The sequence below is a fragment of the Panthera uncia genome, chromosome E1 (assembly GCF_023721935.1).
Source record: "Panthera uncia isolate 11264 chromosome E1, Puncia_PCG_1.0, whole genome shotgun sequence".
NCBI classification, from domain to species: domain Eukaryota; kingdom Metazoa; phylum Chordata; class Mammalia; order Carnivora; family Felidae; genus Panthera; species Panthera uncia.
In genome coordinates, this window is record NC_064814.1 from 38,443,476 (window position 1) to 38,457,817 (window position 14,342).

A 14,342-nucleotide genomic window follows, 5' to 3' on the forward strand; every position below is an offset into this window, starting at 1 on the left:
ACCGGCTGGGCTGGCGGGGCCCTTGGGGATGCCCAAATCAGGCATGGTGGCCGAGTGGCTGCTCTCCCCGGACCAGCGTAAAAGCTGGGGTTAGGCGGAGCAGGGGGGACTCGGCGCAGGGTCCCCCGAGGTCCAGGACGAGGGGAGGCGGGCGCAGCGCCCGGGCACCGGAGAGGCGGCGCCCGGTGGGGCCCCTCCAGAGGTAGCGGCCGGGCCAGGCACTCTCCAGGAAGACTAGGGGCCCGGAGAGCCCGCGCGGCGCTCGGGAGAGGCCAGAGCCAGGGGCGGCGGGCCGAGGCAGCGCTCAGTCCCGGGCGGGCGCCCGCGGAGGCGGCGGCGCCGGGCGGGCATGCCGCGCCACCGGAGCTCCTTTCGGGCGCACGCTTCCCTGGCGCGGGCTGCGCGCGGCGGCTGCTGCTGCTGCTTCCACTGCTGCTGCGGACTCCCATGGCGGCTCCTCCCGGCCGGGGCCGCCGCCGCTGCCGCCAGCCGCGGGCTGAATGAATGAGCCGGAGCGGCGGAGCCCGGCTGCCCGCGGCCGCGCTCACCGGCCCGGGACGCTTCCGCATGGCCCGCGAGGAGCCGGCGCCGGCGGCGGTGGCGGCGGCCGGGCAGCCCGGGGGCGACAGGGGCGGCGAACGCGAGCGGGCGCTGCAGGGGCCGGGGGTCGCCCGCAGGGGGCGGCCGTCGCTGAGCCGCGCTAAACTGCACGGGCTGCGGCACATGTGCGCCGGGCGCACGGCGGCGGGGGGCTCCTTCCAGCGGCGGGCGCTGTGGGTGCTGGCCTTCTGCACGTCCCTCGGCTTGCTGCTGTCCTGGTCCTCGAACCGCCTGCTCTACTGGCTCAGCTTCCCGTCGCACACGCGGGTGCACCGCGAGTGGAGCCGCCAGCTGCCCTTCCCCGCCGTCACCGTGTGCAACAACAACCCCCTGCGCTTCCCGCGCCTCTCCAAGGGGGACCTCTACTACGCCGGCCACTGGCTCGGGCTGCTGCTGCCCAACCGCACCGCACGCCCGCTGGTCAGCGAGCTGCTGCGGGGCGATGAGCCGCGCCGCCAGTGGTTCCGCAAGCTGGCTGACTTCCGCCTCTTCCTGCCGCCGCGCCACTTCGAGGGCATCAGCGCCGCCTTCATGGACCGCCTGGGCCACCAGCTCGAGGACATGCTGCTCTCCTGCAAGTACCGGGGCGAGCTCTGCGGGCCGCACAACTTCTCCTCTGTGAGTTGCCCTCCGCGCGCACCCGCTTCCCCCTGCTCCCCCACGCTCCAGAGTCAGTAGGCCCTCCCCCCCCCCCCCCCCCCCCCCCCCCGCCCCGGGCAGGACACCAGGCCGCTGGCCATGACATCATTCCAGGACGCCCAGGCGGAACCCGCTCTTAGGTCCCCTGAGCCGTGACCTCCAGGTTGAGGGAAGTTGGACACCACTGTAGGAGGGGTGGCCTCGCTCGCCTGTCCCGGCCTCTCTCCTTCCTGTGTTAGCCCCCAAACCCTCAACTCTGCTCTTTCTGGTCCCTCTGTGAGTGCTAGCCCTCTTTGTCCCGGACGTCACCCCCAGGTCCACAGGACTGCAGGCAGCTGCCCTGTGTCCGCGGTGAAGGGATGGGAAGAGAGAGAAGCACGTCTTACTTGTGGGCTTGTCTTTGGGGAAACCATCAGGAAGCTCTTTAAAAATGAGCCATCAGCAGAACTGCACTGCTCTAAGCAGCTTATGCCTGAGTTGCAAAGCACTTGGAGTCTGGAGGGGAGGAGGGGGAACTTTGGAGGAAACGCCCAGGATGTTAACCAACGCCAAAGCTGTAGCCAGTGAGGTGGAGGAGTCGGCAGCCCCTTCTGCTACTTTTTCAAAGCTCTGTCTCAAGCACCCAGGGGATTTGAGCCATGGTGGGCATGAGAGGGGCCCTTGACCCCATGAGTTGAGTGTGGGCCCTGGTCTAGAGGAGCCACGCCCCTGCAGTGGGGAGAGCAGCCTAGTAGAGAGATATTGATTCCAACAGCAGGGGCCAGGAGAAGCTGTGCTCCTGGTTTGTAAACCATTTGCTGTGCTGGTTCCCCCACGCTGTGGGTCTGGATAATGCAGCTGTCAGACAGAAGGTATCTGCCTCGCACGGTCTGCCGTGGAGGAGTTCTTGTGCCAAGCCCCAGCGTGGGACAAGCCTGTCCAGTCATTCGTGTGTAAATGCCCCTTAGGTGGGTTTGGGTTTTTCCACTAGTGCAGGGAAGGTTGGCTGTGTGTTTATTTGCGATGCTCTGATGATGATTTAACCAGCCCCTTTGCCTCACCCCTGACAGTCTTGTGTCTGACAAAGCTTTTCCTGTGATGGTAAAGAGATGCGGCTGCTCCAACAGGTGTTGGCCCGGATGCCAGGCAGGCCAGGCCTCTGACTGGCTAATTGGGCAAGTCCCTGTCTAGGATGGTGACCCTGTATCCAATGTTATCCTCCTTGTTTTGGTTTATGTGGGGCATCCCTGATTCTTCCACTTCCAAAACATCCCTTATTTTCTGGGCTTTCCAGCATGCCTTTGAAGAATCCCTACCTAGTGGCTCCCCTGCTTCAGCAAGCAGGAAATGCTGTTAACGTGTGCTGCTAAGCGACTCCTTTCAGACTTCAAACACAATTCTGAGTTCTACAGAGACGAAGGAAAGAGAGTAGCGATGCCTTGTTTATTGTTTGGCTGACTACAAACTAGCAGCCCCTAAAGTTAGATTGAAGTTCAACGTTGCATTCGGTTATCAGCAACCCCTGTTTCCCGCTTCAAGTTGTACGACACGGCCCGCCAAATAGAATCGTGCATCTCTGACGATGGCTGTGCAAAGAGGGCAGAATGGCATGCTAACAGCCAGTGTTCACATCTGACACTCACACAACCTCTGTGTTAGCAATGAGTTTCATTCCCATTTTAAAGATGTGGAAAATGAGGCTCCTCAAGGCTGTCCAAAGCTCAGAGCCAGCCAAGTTGAAAGTCTAACTCTGCATGCCATCAGATGCATCACACAGAAGCCACACGTCGCCTTCTTCTCTGAGCCTGGACCACTCTTCTATTAGAAGACCCCTGGGCAGGACTCTTGCTCTCCCCAACGCCTACCAATTCCTATCCCTCCTTGCCTTGGAGCATGGCCGGAAGAGTGGAAAGCAGAGCTGCCCCAGGTGGTGCAGGCGGTCATAACCTTGGCCACATGTTACGGGACCCCACCATGCAACAGGAGCTTGCTGCGGCAAGCATACAGCCCCTTCAGAAGCCACCGGACCTCAGTCTCCCTAGCAGGTACGGCCATGAGTTGAAGCGATCAGGCCCCTTCCCACTGGGGTACACCCTTCTCCTACTCGCCGGTACCCTGCCTCCCTTCATCAGAAGAGCTTGCAGGCGCACACACACCCCAGCAAAGGATATACCTCCCTTCCCCAAGTATGTGTTCCTGGGCACTCAAGGGACCCCTAGTGGTTTCCTATCATGACCCTGCCCCGGGGACTTTCCAGTCCCCTAACAGTTCGTGCTTTTTTTTCCAAGGACCTCACATGAAAGGCTGCACCCCTCTGTCCGTGGAAGCCAGAAGCTATTTCGGGGGAGCATCAGATACAGAGCTGGCCCATCAGGCATATTTTCCTCTAACTACATAGGCCCCCTGACTCGGGCCTTTGTCGTCTCTGATGGAGTGGTACAATAGTGCAGTGGTTGAGAGCATACAGCACAACTGCGCTGAGGTTCAAGTCCTCCCACTTACTGTGCGCCTTCAGACAAGTGGCTTTGCCTCTCTGTTCTTTAGTTTCCTTCTCCCTCTAGTGGAGGTACCAAAATACCATATTTGTTGTGAGTGTATAGATGGATGGATGGATGGTCGGGTGGGTAGAGGGATGGATGGATGGATCGAGGGACAGAGAGGCAGACAGAGAGACAGATGCGTAAATGCATGTATATGCACAAGTAAGAGCTCTGAAAATTGTGCTGGCCCCCATAAAAATGTTGCCTTGAAATGGCATCAGCCTCCTAACTGGTCTGTTGGCCTCCGGCTCCGTGGTCCTTCCCCTCCACACCCATCCCATGCCCTGTAGCCAGAGTAGTCTTCCTAAAGGTCCCCTCAAAGCATATCATCCCACTCCTTAAAACCCCTCGGTGGATCCACTGTTCTCAGGTGCTGCACCTGTGTCCTGCCTTACCTCCTGCCACACCCTTTCTGGCACCACATACTTAAACTCTGCCAACAGGCTTCCCAATGTCTGGATTACCGCTCCCCGGGCCTCTCTGCCTTTCTCTGCTGCTGTAAGTCCCCCCTCCCCTCCCCCCACCACCACACACACACAGACTGCTTTGTCTGCCCCAGGACACGAGTCATCCTTCAGCATCCAGCCCTGGGGGTTTCTCCTACTTTGGAGCCTGTCCTGACTGCCCCACTCTGCCCCTCTCATCACCAAGCAACTGATACCTTCTTCTTTTCTGCCCCTTTACCACCCCATTTGGGTGTCAGCCCTCACACCTACCTACTGGTCTGTGTCTGTCTCCCCACCTCCAGACCCCGGCAGGAGTCATGTCTGACTCCCCTGATCTCTCCAGCACCCAACACAGAGCCCAACACATAGTAAGTGTTGAGGAAAGGTTTGGGGAATGAATTCCTTCACCAGGTACCCCCCCAAGACTCCTTGTTGTCCTGGATGACCCGCTCCAAGACTCTTGGCTTAATTTCTCCCAGGAACACCAGTGGAAGGCATTTCTCGTAAGGAAATGCCCAGGCAGTTTCTGGGCATTTATTCCTTTTGGGGTTGGAGGGGGAGAGAGTGGGGAGCAGCATTGCTGAGCACTGCGATCCCTCTGCTTCCCAACCCCTAAGAGGATCAGTGCAACAGGTGGAGAATGGGGCTTCAGGAGAAGCCTTTGGGGGAGTATGCTGGCTGCCCCCAAAGCCTCATTCCATCTAGCTTGTATCACCTCCGGAAATAAACGTAGCAAGGGAGAGACGCGTATGGTGGAGAGGTGTCAGTTGGCCTTTATTCTCCAGGCCCATTTGGGATGTGTTTATTTGCAGCCGCTCTGTTTGTTGCTGCTGCGCAAGGGTTAATCGCTCCGCTGCCAGACAAAGCAGCTCCCGCTTCCGAATGCCCGTTTGTTTCCCTGGCACCAGCTGTGGACCTCGGGCTCAACACACCCTGGCCCTTCTGGGTTGTCCTGGGTGGGGGGGAGGGGGCGGAAGGGAGCAGCCTTCCCAGGGAGTGGACAGGGTGCCGCACCACGAGGCCGAGCTATCTGGGACTGGCGCCTGCAAAGAGGGACTGAGGGGTTGGGAGCAGGGGCTGACAGAGGCTGTTGAGGGTCTGCAGCATGAAGAACCAAGAGCAGTGGACCCTCTCTGGCAGGAGGCACAGTTCAGGGGGAAGTGTCGGGCAGACCTAGCTTGGGCCTCTGGCACTGCCCCTTTCTAGCTGTGTGCCTCGGGCAGCCCTGCCCCACACTGCTGGGCTGAAGATAACATGTGTGCAGACGCTGGCCAGCTCTTGCATAGCAGCAGGTGCTCAGTATATGAGAGCTGTTGTATAATCTGGATAAAAAGACTGGCACAGTATCTGGGGGTAGCAGTGATTAATTATTCTTAATGTAATTATCATATCTTATCATGACCGCTTCTCTGAGTGGGGATATGCTCATTTCCGGGTTCAGTCACTCAATCACCCAGCGTCTGTTGAGTGTCAACTGTACGTCAAGCTCTATACTAGCTGCTGGGGGCTATAGAACTAAATAAAGCTCGCAGTGTGTCCTCCATTCATTCTTGTTGAGGAAAGAGGTGTGTGGACAGATACCGGGAAGGAGCGCGGAGCTGCTAGGTGAGCTTAGGGGAGTACCTCAGTCAGACTGGGGACCTCTCTGATGGCTTCCTGGAGGCAGTGATATCTGAGCTGAGTCTTGAAGGATCAGTAGGAGTTCCAAGGCAGACAAGGAAGGAGGGAGGGGATTTCAGAGAGAGGGGACAGCATGTACAAACAAGAGTGCAGATAAGATAGAACACAGGCTTCTAGATCCTGAGAGTGGTTCAGGGCACCTGGAGGGAGGGGCTGGAGGTGCTGAGGAGTAGAGCGGACCCTGTGATAATGCAATGGTGTGATGTTTGGGGGCCAAACTGTTTTTTTTAACTTTGCAGCAAATCTCTGTCTCCTTCCGCTACTGGCTCTTAGACCATGGAGTGTCCCTATCTGTGTCATCTGTGCCCCACCCCCATTCCTACCTCCATCAGGGCCACCCCTCCCTGCACTTTTCCCCCATCGCTCACCCCCTTGTGCTGGGGTCAACCTTGAGTCCAGATTTTGGACTAGTCGTATGTACTAAAAGCCAAGGAAACAGCATTTGGTTTCATCACATTTTGTCACAGCAAGCAGGCTGGCTGCTCTGAGCCAGCGACAGAAAACAAGAAATCATTCTAGCAACATATTGTTTAAAATCAGCAAATTCTGTTGAAATGGTGCTAGGCCAGGCCATACAGCAGTTGTGAGGATGGATGGCTTTAGGGAGGCAAGAAAGATACTTTTGCCTTTGGAGAAAAGACGAATAAACGAGCTAATACATGTAAAATGCTTACAACAGTTTCTGGCACCAAGTAAAGGACTCAATAAATGTGAGCTATTTCCATTATTATTACTTGCGGTGAGTGTTCTGAGTGAAGGACGAAGTCAAGTAGTGCTGGGCAGCTGTGATACTCCAGGCCCGGGCTGGGCGTACCTCTTGCCATCTCAGTTCTCGGGATAACCCTAAAAGGTTGTGTGATCGTTCGCACTTTATGGATAGGGAACTGCAGCTCTCGTCGGGGTGGTGGGGGGGTGGGGGGACTGTAGTCTGCCTGGAGTCACAGAGCCAGCAGATGACAGCGCTGGAATTCGAACCCAAGTCCTCATGACCACAAAGGTGCATGCAGCTAGATGCATGCTGTGTAGCTCGATGAAGGAGCAGCATGGGGGCTGGGGTGGGGGGGGAGGGGGTTGTGTGCAGTGAGAAGACCAACCAGTGCAGCCTCAGTGACTCTGGCCTCAGGATCTTCCTCTGTGAAATGAGGGCACGTGCCAAATGACCAAAGGGATTTAGCCGAGAAGTCCTCCATCCAAGTGAGTGGTCAGGGGAAAATAGGGCTTAACAACTGCAGATGGCCCGAGCTTTTCGGCCAACCATTTCGTTTCTTTGCAGAGCTGAAACAGTGATTAAGGGGGAAATGTACACGTTATTGGAGTGCTGGAGACAGGATGGTGATTAAACAGACATTTATACAAGGAACATGAAAAGAACTCTACCAGTGATCTTACTTTGGGGAAATTAGTTTAGGGAATCAAATGTAAACTCTGCTCAGGTCTGGAGATGTCCAAATTGACCAATGTCAGGCTGATTCTGATAGTAGCTATTTGGGGGCCACTGTGGCCAGTCATGAACGCATCAGTCAGATGCCTGTCTAATTGAGAAGGGCCGCAGGAATAACCAGGCCGTTTGGTTATACATCCATCGCTTTGATTCTCCTAAGTGATTTGCTTGGATCAGCTGCTCAGAGATTCAACCAACCAACATGCACTGCGTGCCTACTGTGTGCCAAGCAGTGGGCCACAAAGACAACAATGAATTTTCTCTCTTTCTGGTAAGAAGGCCTGCAGAGGACCATGTGCTTCATCAGGGTGATGGGGGCTGAAAAGAGCTACTGGGCATGTGACGGCCCAGGGTTTGTATTGGGCACCTGTTATGTAAACATTCCTGTCAGTTTCACCAGCATCGAATGGGTGTCCTGGAGCCCGTTTTACAGATGAGAAAACTGAGGCTTGGGGAGGCACAAAGTCACTGCTGGAGGGCAGCAGAGTGTGGATTTGAACAAAGGTCGGTCCAGCTCCAAAGCTGTGCCAACACTACTTTTCTATGATGCTACTGTGCCAACACTCAGAGATGCCGCTAAGAACCAACCCTTCTGTAGAGGGTATCCGTCACAACCTTTCAAACCGTCGTTCGAAGTCTCTTTTGCTGCGGATTTGTATGGGCCCTGGAAGTCATCCTGGGTTCTAAGGCCTGCAACCCCGAAAAGGAAAGACTGATTCTCAGAGCACAGGAGCAGGGACAGACGTGCATCCTCCCAGTCCATCAGCCACACAGGGTCATCAGGAGTTGTGACAAGTCTTTTTTTTTTTTAATTTTTTTAATGTTTATTCATTTGAGAGAGAGAGAGAGAGCAGAAGAGAGACAGAGAGAGAGGGAGACACAGAATCCAAAGCAGGCTCCAGGCTCTGAGCTGTCAGCACAGAGCCTGATGCGGGGCTTGAACCCACGAACCACAAGATCATGACCTGAGCCAAAGTCGGATGCTTAACCAACTGAGCTACCTGGGCCCCCCGAGGAGTTGTGACGAGTCTTAATGTGGCCATAAGCAGAACTAAATGACTATTTTCATTCTTTCAAGGACATTGGTAACTTGTAGTCCTGGCTAAGGAAATGTTGCCAAACTGAGATCCAGCTCAGACCTGTGCTAACAAAGAGATGACTCACACGTAATTGGAACATGACTTGTTGGTAAAACAAATAGAGGCTGCTAACATACTGGGGAAGTTTGTTCTCCTGAGCATGTCAAATATCTCCCCTGACACCACTGTGTATACTATTAATTTGCCTAGTAAATTGTTTCCCCTGATTCCACACACACTTATTGAGCTATGACTCTCTGCCAGGCACTTTTACATTCATTAGTTTATCTCAGCCTGGCAACAGACCGGAAAGGAAGTCTTCTTCTCTCCCTGGTACAGATAAGGAAACAGGTGCAAAGCAGTTTGGCAACTTGCCCAAGGTCAGAGACAGAAACCTGGATCTTTGGGTTCCAAAGTCAGTGCTCTTGGCACTATATCAGAGTTGTTCCCAAAAAGAAACCCCCGGTCCAGCTTCAGCCAGCAAACTTGCATTTCCAACCTGGATAGGATATCATGCTATACGTTACCGTCGCATTTTATCCCCGCAACAATGGAGGATGTTGACTGTACCCTATTGCCTGCCTAACTTCAGACAGGAGGAGTGATTTCCCCAGGGTCACGTGGCCCAGGAAAAGAAACAGCCAGAATTTGCATTCAGATCTCCATTTGAATTCAGATGCTTATGACCCGCCAGATCTCCTAAGGCTCCTATATATCTCTTCTTCCCCAGCTCCTCTGTTCCTGCTCCGGGTGGACTTAAAAGGGTTTCACCAGCCCTGGAAGATTTTCTTAGGGGAAAAGCAATGGGCCCCCGAGTGCCTTGCAGATGGATCAGTGCTAAAACTGGCTGCTGAGAAGAGGTGCTGATTTCCTTCCTGATCTCTGCCCAGAGACCTCCCCTCCTTCCCAGGCAGGTCAGTTCCAGCATTCTCCAATTCGCTGTAGATGAATGGAGAGCCCCGTAGGCCTATGCTTCTCAAACTTGAGCTCACCCAGATTCCTGGGCTCCCTGCAGAGACCCTGAATGGGTGGGTCTGGAACAGGGCTTGAGATGTACATTTCTGAAAGCTCCCGTGTGATGCAGATGTTGCTGGTCCATGGACCACACTTTGAGGGGCAATGCTGTGGGCTCTTGAAGTCCCATGAATGCTGAGAAGGAGGGATCAGCAGGCTCTGGCAGTCATGTCCGAGTCGCTGGGTTGCTGAATGTGCACATGGAATGTGATTGTGTACTGTGGCCCGGCCAGTGTGTCAATCAAACCACAATGCAAAGGCCATCGGGTAGGCCCAGTAATGGCCAATCAAAGATGGCCGCATCCTCATCCCCGGAACTTCTAAATACGCTACCTTAAGGAGCAAAAGGGGATTCACAGATAATCAAGTCAAGGGTTTTGAGATGGGGAGATTATCCTAGATCATCTAGTAGGCTCAACATAACCACCAGCTTCCTTATAAGGGGGGCAGGAGCATCAGAGTCAAAGAAGGAGATGTAACCATTGAATCAGAGACCAGAAGTCAGAAAGAGATTTGAAGACACTACATTGATAGCTTTGAAGGTGGAGGAAGGGGCCACGAGTCAAGGAAAGCAGGTGGTCTCTAGAAGCTGGACAGGCAAGGAAGACTTCTTCCCCAGAGCTAGGTTCAAAAATGGTCAACGTGAGATATTTTAACCATGCTTACATTCATGCAAGATTGGGAACTTGGAGCCCAGACTTAGAAAGGAGGTGGTTGGAGGACCAGGAAGGAGGCAGTTTCAGGCTTTAGAGACCCTCAAGTTCAAAACCCAGGTCCTCCAGGTCCCTACTGAGTGTCTCTTGGGGAGTTGCTTACCTTCACTGAGACTCTGTTTCCTTATTTGTGGGACAGAGATCACACGTTCCAAGCAGGGTTGTTCTGAGACTTACAGGCAGCATATAATCCATCCAAAAATTACATATTAAGAGCCAGCTATAAGTCTGGCGCTGGTGGATAAAAGTTGAGTATCCATTCAGAAAGTGGCCCTACTCTCTTGACTGTAAAAGCACTGGTATAGAAATGTAAATGTAAGCTATCACTGCCATCCTCATCATCATTATTAACAGGTGACAGCGCTCACTCCTTTTGAGGGAGACTTCCAGGCCCCGGAAGAAGAACATTCTAACTATGGCCTTCTCTGTATCACCAGAGTTTCAGCCAAGAACCTCCTGTAGTTTCCATGCCCCACCTCTGTGGGTAGGTCAAGGCCTTTTAGGGTCTCTTCCCCCATTGAGTACCCCAACCAACATTAAAAAAAAAATCAGAAAGAGAGAATGAGTTGGTCAAGGTCACATTGAAAGTCACCGGGGAAACTGGAAAGACCCTGAGGATATCTGTGCTTAAGCCTATAGATGATGCTTTTATGCCACAGCAGTATCTGCTTCTTCCTCGGAGAACTTAGTCTTTTTCCAAAATATGTATGCTGGCCATTCCCTTCTGATTCCAGTGGCATATCTGATCTGAAAGTTGTTGATACTCTGATCTCTGAAAGTGAAGGGTTTAATCTTCTCTTGGAACCCCTCCCAACGAAAATTATTTTCCCACTTTGAAATGGCACGGGCATCCACTGTGAACTCACATCCATAAATCTAAGCCTGCTGCTCAGGAAAGCAGATGAGGTTTGATGCTGCTTCTCAGCACAGTCTCACAGAGCAAATTATGGCAAGAATTTGATTTATAGAAGCACCTCAAAGGCTCTGGAGTGAGACGCGTGTTTATTCACTTTATTACCGTTTATTTTACACTCTCTTTATGCTCCCTGCACATGGATTTGAAAGACTATTTGGATAGATGCTTATGACCTGCCGGTTTGCACAGCCCTGGTGAGGAACATAGATCTCTTTGGCGATGCTGCCTCCAGCTCGGGTTGGGGGCGCTTATATCCATGTTGAGGGTGAAACCCAGATGTAACAGATGGGCTTGGAGACCCTAACCCCGAGTTCTCACCTCCCCAGCTCTGCGCTTGTAAGGTACTTGGTGTAGATCTCCAGCTGCAACCCCGGGGTGTGTACAGTCAGGCTTGATTTAAGATTCAAATATCTCAGAACAGCTGGGGATATTTAACATCGCTATAATTACATTACATTTTTGACAGTACATGGAGTGAGAGCCTTTTTCTGTGGTTGAATATTCAATGAGCATCAAATATTTTAACCAGCCAGAGAAGCACAACTGCATATTTCACATCTAAGTAGGTTTGTTTTTAAAATGCCAGCCTGGGGTGAGGGTCTCAGGCTCCGATCTGCTGTTATCAAGTCTTTGGGAAGGCAAGAGCACCGTCCCTGTGGCCAAGGAGCTGCATTAGCTGAGACACTGAGGAGAAAGGGGAACGAACGGGCGGGAGCTAGGTGGGTGCCCTGCGTGCCTGGGGTGACACGCGAAGGCTTGACTGTCACTATAGCTCTGCTCGCTGGGGCACCACAAAAGCAGTGACAAGAAAGCCGAGGCTCGGAGAGCAACTAGCAACTTGCCAGAATAAACGACAGAGCTGGGGTCGGCAAAGGCCTCTACAGAGGTGTTGCCACCAACTTGGGCGTAATGGTTGGTTGGCAGGAGGTGGGATAAGGGAGCAGAGATAAGGCAGGGCTGGCCTACTGTGTGCCAGCTCTGTGCCTCCCATCTGTCTTCTTTGGCCCTCATGACACTGCTCTTGGGGACCATACTGTTATGTCAGTTTTACAGGTGATACAACCAAAGCTCCTAAGGTCAATGGGGAATGGTGATGGAGATCTGTTCGTCATGTTCTTAGAAGATCGTGTCTTGCATATTTGATTTCCGTTGATCTCCAGTTACCTCCCTCACCGCTTCCCCTCCCCTGTCACCTGCTCCAAGAATCTTCTCCAGCCAATGAGGTGGGAAGCTACCTATTACCTTGTCTCACCTCCCTCTTCCCACCCGTCTGGAATCAGAGGTTCTTGTCGCCCCTGAGTCACAAAGCCAAGTCACTTGGGAGGTGCTCATCTTTTTTTTTTCAAGTTCCGTGCATTTATTCGGGCTGCTGTCTTGGATGCCCGATCTGCCGTCTCTGCCTGCAAGCCCAGGCTGTTCTACAGGTCGTGTGCTTAGATGTGCACTGAAAATGCCGGGGAAGCGGGCATGAGGTCTGATGCAGCCTGCCTCTGACAAGGGGAAGGCGCGGATGGGCAGGGTGGGTGGAAGAAGCTTGGCTTCTTGCCTGCGCTTTTCCTGTGGTCTGAATGTTTTAACCACATGCAGGTCTAACTAATGCAAACAAACCCATGAAGCAAAAGTACCGTCTGAAAAATGTCCCACCTTTTCTGAGGTTATTCCCGGCCACTCCTCCAGTGTAAACCATCCAGAAAGCAAGGGGCTCATCCTTTCGATCAGCTGAGACTCACTTTGCTCATGCCGCTCTTAAGGCCCTTTCCTCTCTTGGTCTTTTATTGCAACCCTCTTCATATAGCCAGTTTCCTGTCATCAGATCATCACCTCCTAAGGGCAGGGGCCACGCCTGGCTCCGTCTCATGGCTGCCCCAGCACCTAGTGCCATTCCCCATAGGTAACAAGTGCTCCGTCTGGATACTGAATGGCCGAAGCAGGAGAAAGGATTGGTACCACCAAAATATATGTGGACTCCTTCGGTCGTTCATTAACCCATTCCGTGAAGAGTTGTCGGGAGCCTGTGTGCAGGGGGCATCATATTAGATGTGCCATATGGGGGAAATGGACAGGGTCCTTCCCTCACGGAGCTCACATTCTAGAGTCCCACGAATAATCTCCATGATGATCAGAATCATCGGGAAGCCTTGTTTAAACATCCCTGGCCTCAACCCAGGACCTCTGAGTCAGAATTCACAGGGGAGAGGTCCAGCAATGTATTTTTAACACACAACTCCAGGCGATTGAGGATCTCAGGAGAACATTGTGTCGGGGGTAGAGGGTGGCACAGATAACATACAAATAAACAAATAAATGCTGTGGAGGGAAACAGTTAAAGACGTGCTAGAGAATGGCAGGAGGCTGTTTGAAGACAGGGATAGGGAAGAATTGATTCTCTGAGGAGATGTCATCTTTGCTGAGAAGGGACAGCCACTCAGGGATCTGGGGAAAAGCATTCATGACAGAGGGAACGGCAAGCTAAAGGTCTCTGGGGTGGAGGTGGGGGACTCCTTCCTTCCAGCACTAGAGATTCAGCTCCAGGTCTGTTCTTTGTTCTGCGAGTACATCTGGCTCCTTCCAGAATGGGGCTGCCTCTCTCACCCACACAATGTGAGAGAACAACATGATTCTAGCAGTTCTGGAAATATTGACCTTCGGAATGCTAATGCAATGTAGCCTTAGGTCCTTAGGCTGAGCTCTCCTTTAAAAAATAACTCCAAGTAAGCAGGAAAAAAAAAACCCACAGTCTCAAAAATCCAATTGTAAATCTCTGTCTAAGGGCAGCTCAGTGAGACCAGCGTGGCCGGGTCCTTTCTTTGGAGTGCTACATCCTGGTTAATTAGCACCACATTCCTCTGCTGATTAATCTTCATGATGGCAAGGTCTTACACCTTTGACACCCAGATGGATTTTCCTTATTCATCTTCTAAGGTGTCAGGCCCAAGTGGCTGGTTGTCCACACTGAAAACAGACCCCTCACCTGCCTCTCTGTTTCACAGAGGGCTTGCAAACACCTCTGTTTGTCTTCATGATAACTGCATTACAGAAAAAGGAAAGTATTATTCCCATTTTACAGATGGGGCAATAAAGGCTCAGAGGGAGAACTGAGCTGCCCGAGGTCATCTACCTAGTACCAGACCCAGGTCAGTTCGGACTCCCACTCTGGTACTTCCCCTGCCCATGGTGGTGAGTCAAAACTTGGAGACAAAATCTGTGCCCCTTATGCAAGGGTCTGTCACTGTCTCACCTCCTGGGGGAAGTCTTCCATGATCCTTTAGGAAGGCTTTGTAAAACCCAGTCTAGA

At 53.0% G+C, this 14,342-nt stretch overlaps 1 protein-coding gene across 1 annotated transcript in view; it reads left to right on the forward strand.

Moving 5' to 3' along the window:
• Positions 1–504: 504 nt before the first annotated feature.
• ASIC2 (acid sensing ion channel subunit 2) overlaps positions 505–14,342 on the forward strand; it is a 263,980-nt gene continuing 250,142 nt past the window's right edge. The window contains exon 1 of the mRNA XM_049636644.1: positions 505–1,218. Within this exon, the coding sequence (XP_049492601.1) occupies positions 505–1,218 (714 nt within the window). The remainder of the gene's footprint in view (positions 1,219–14,342) is intronic.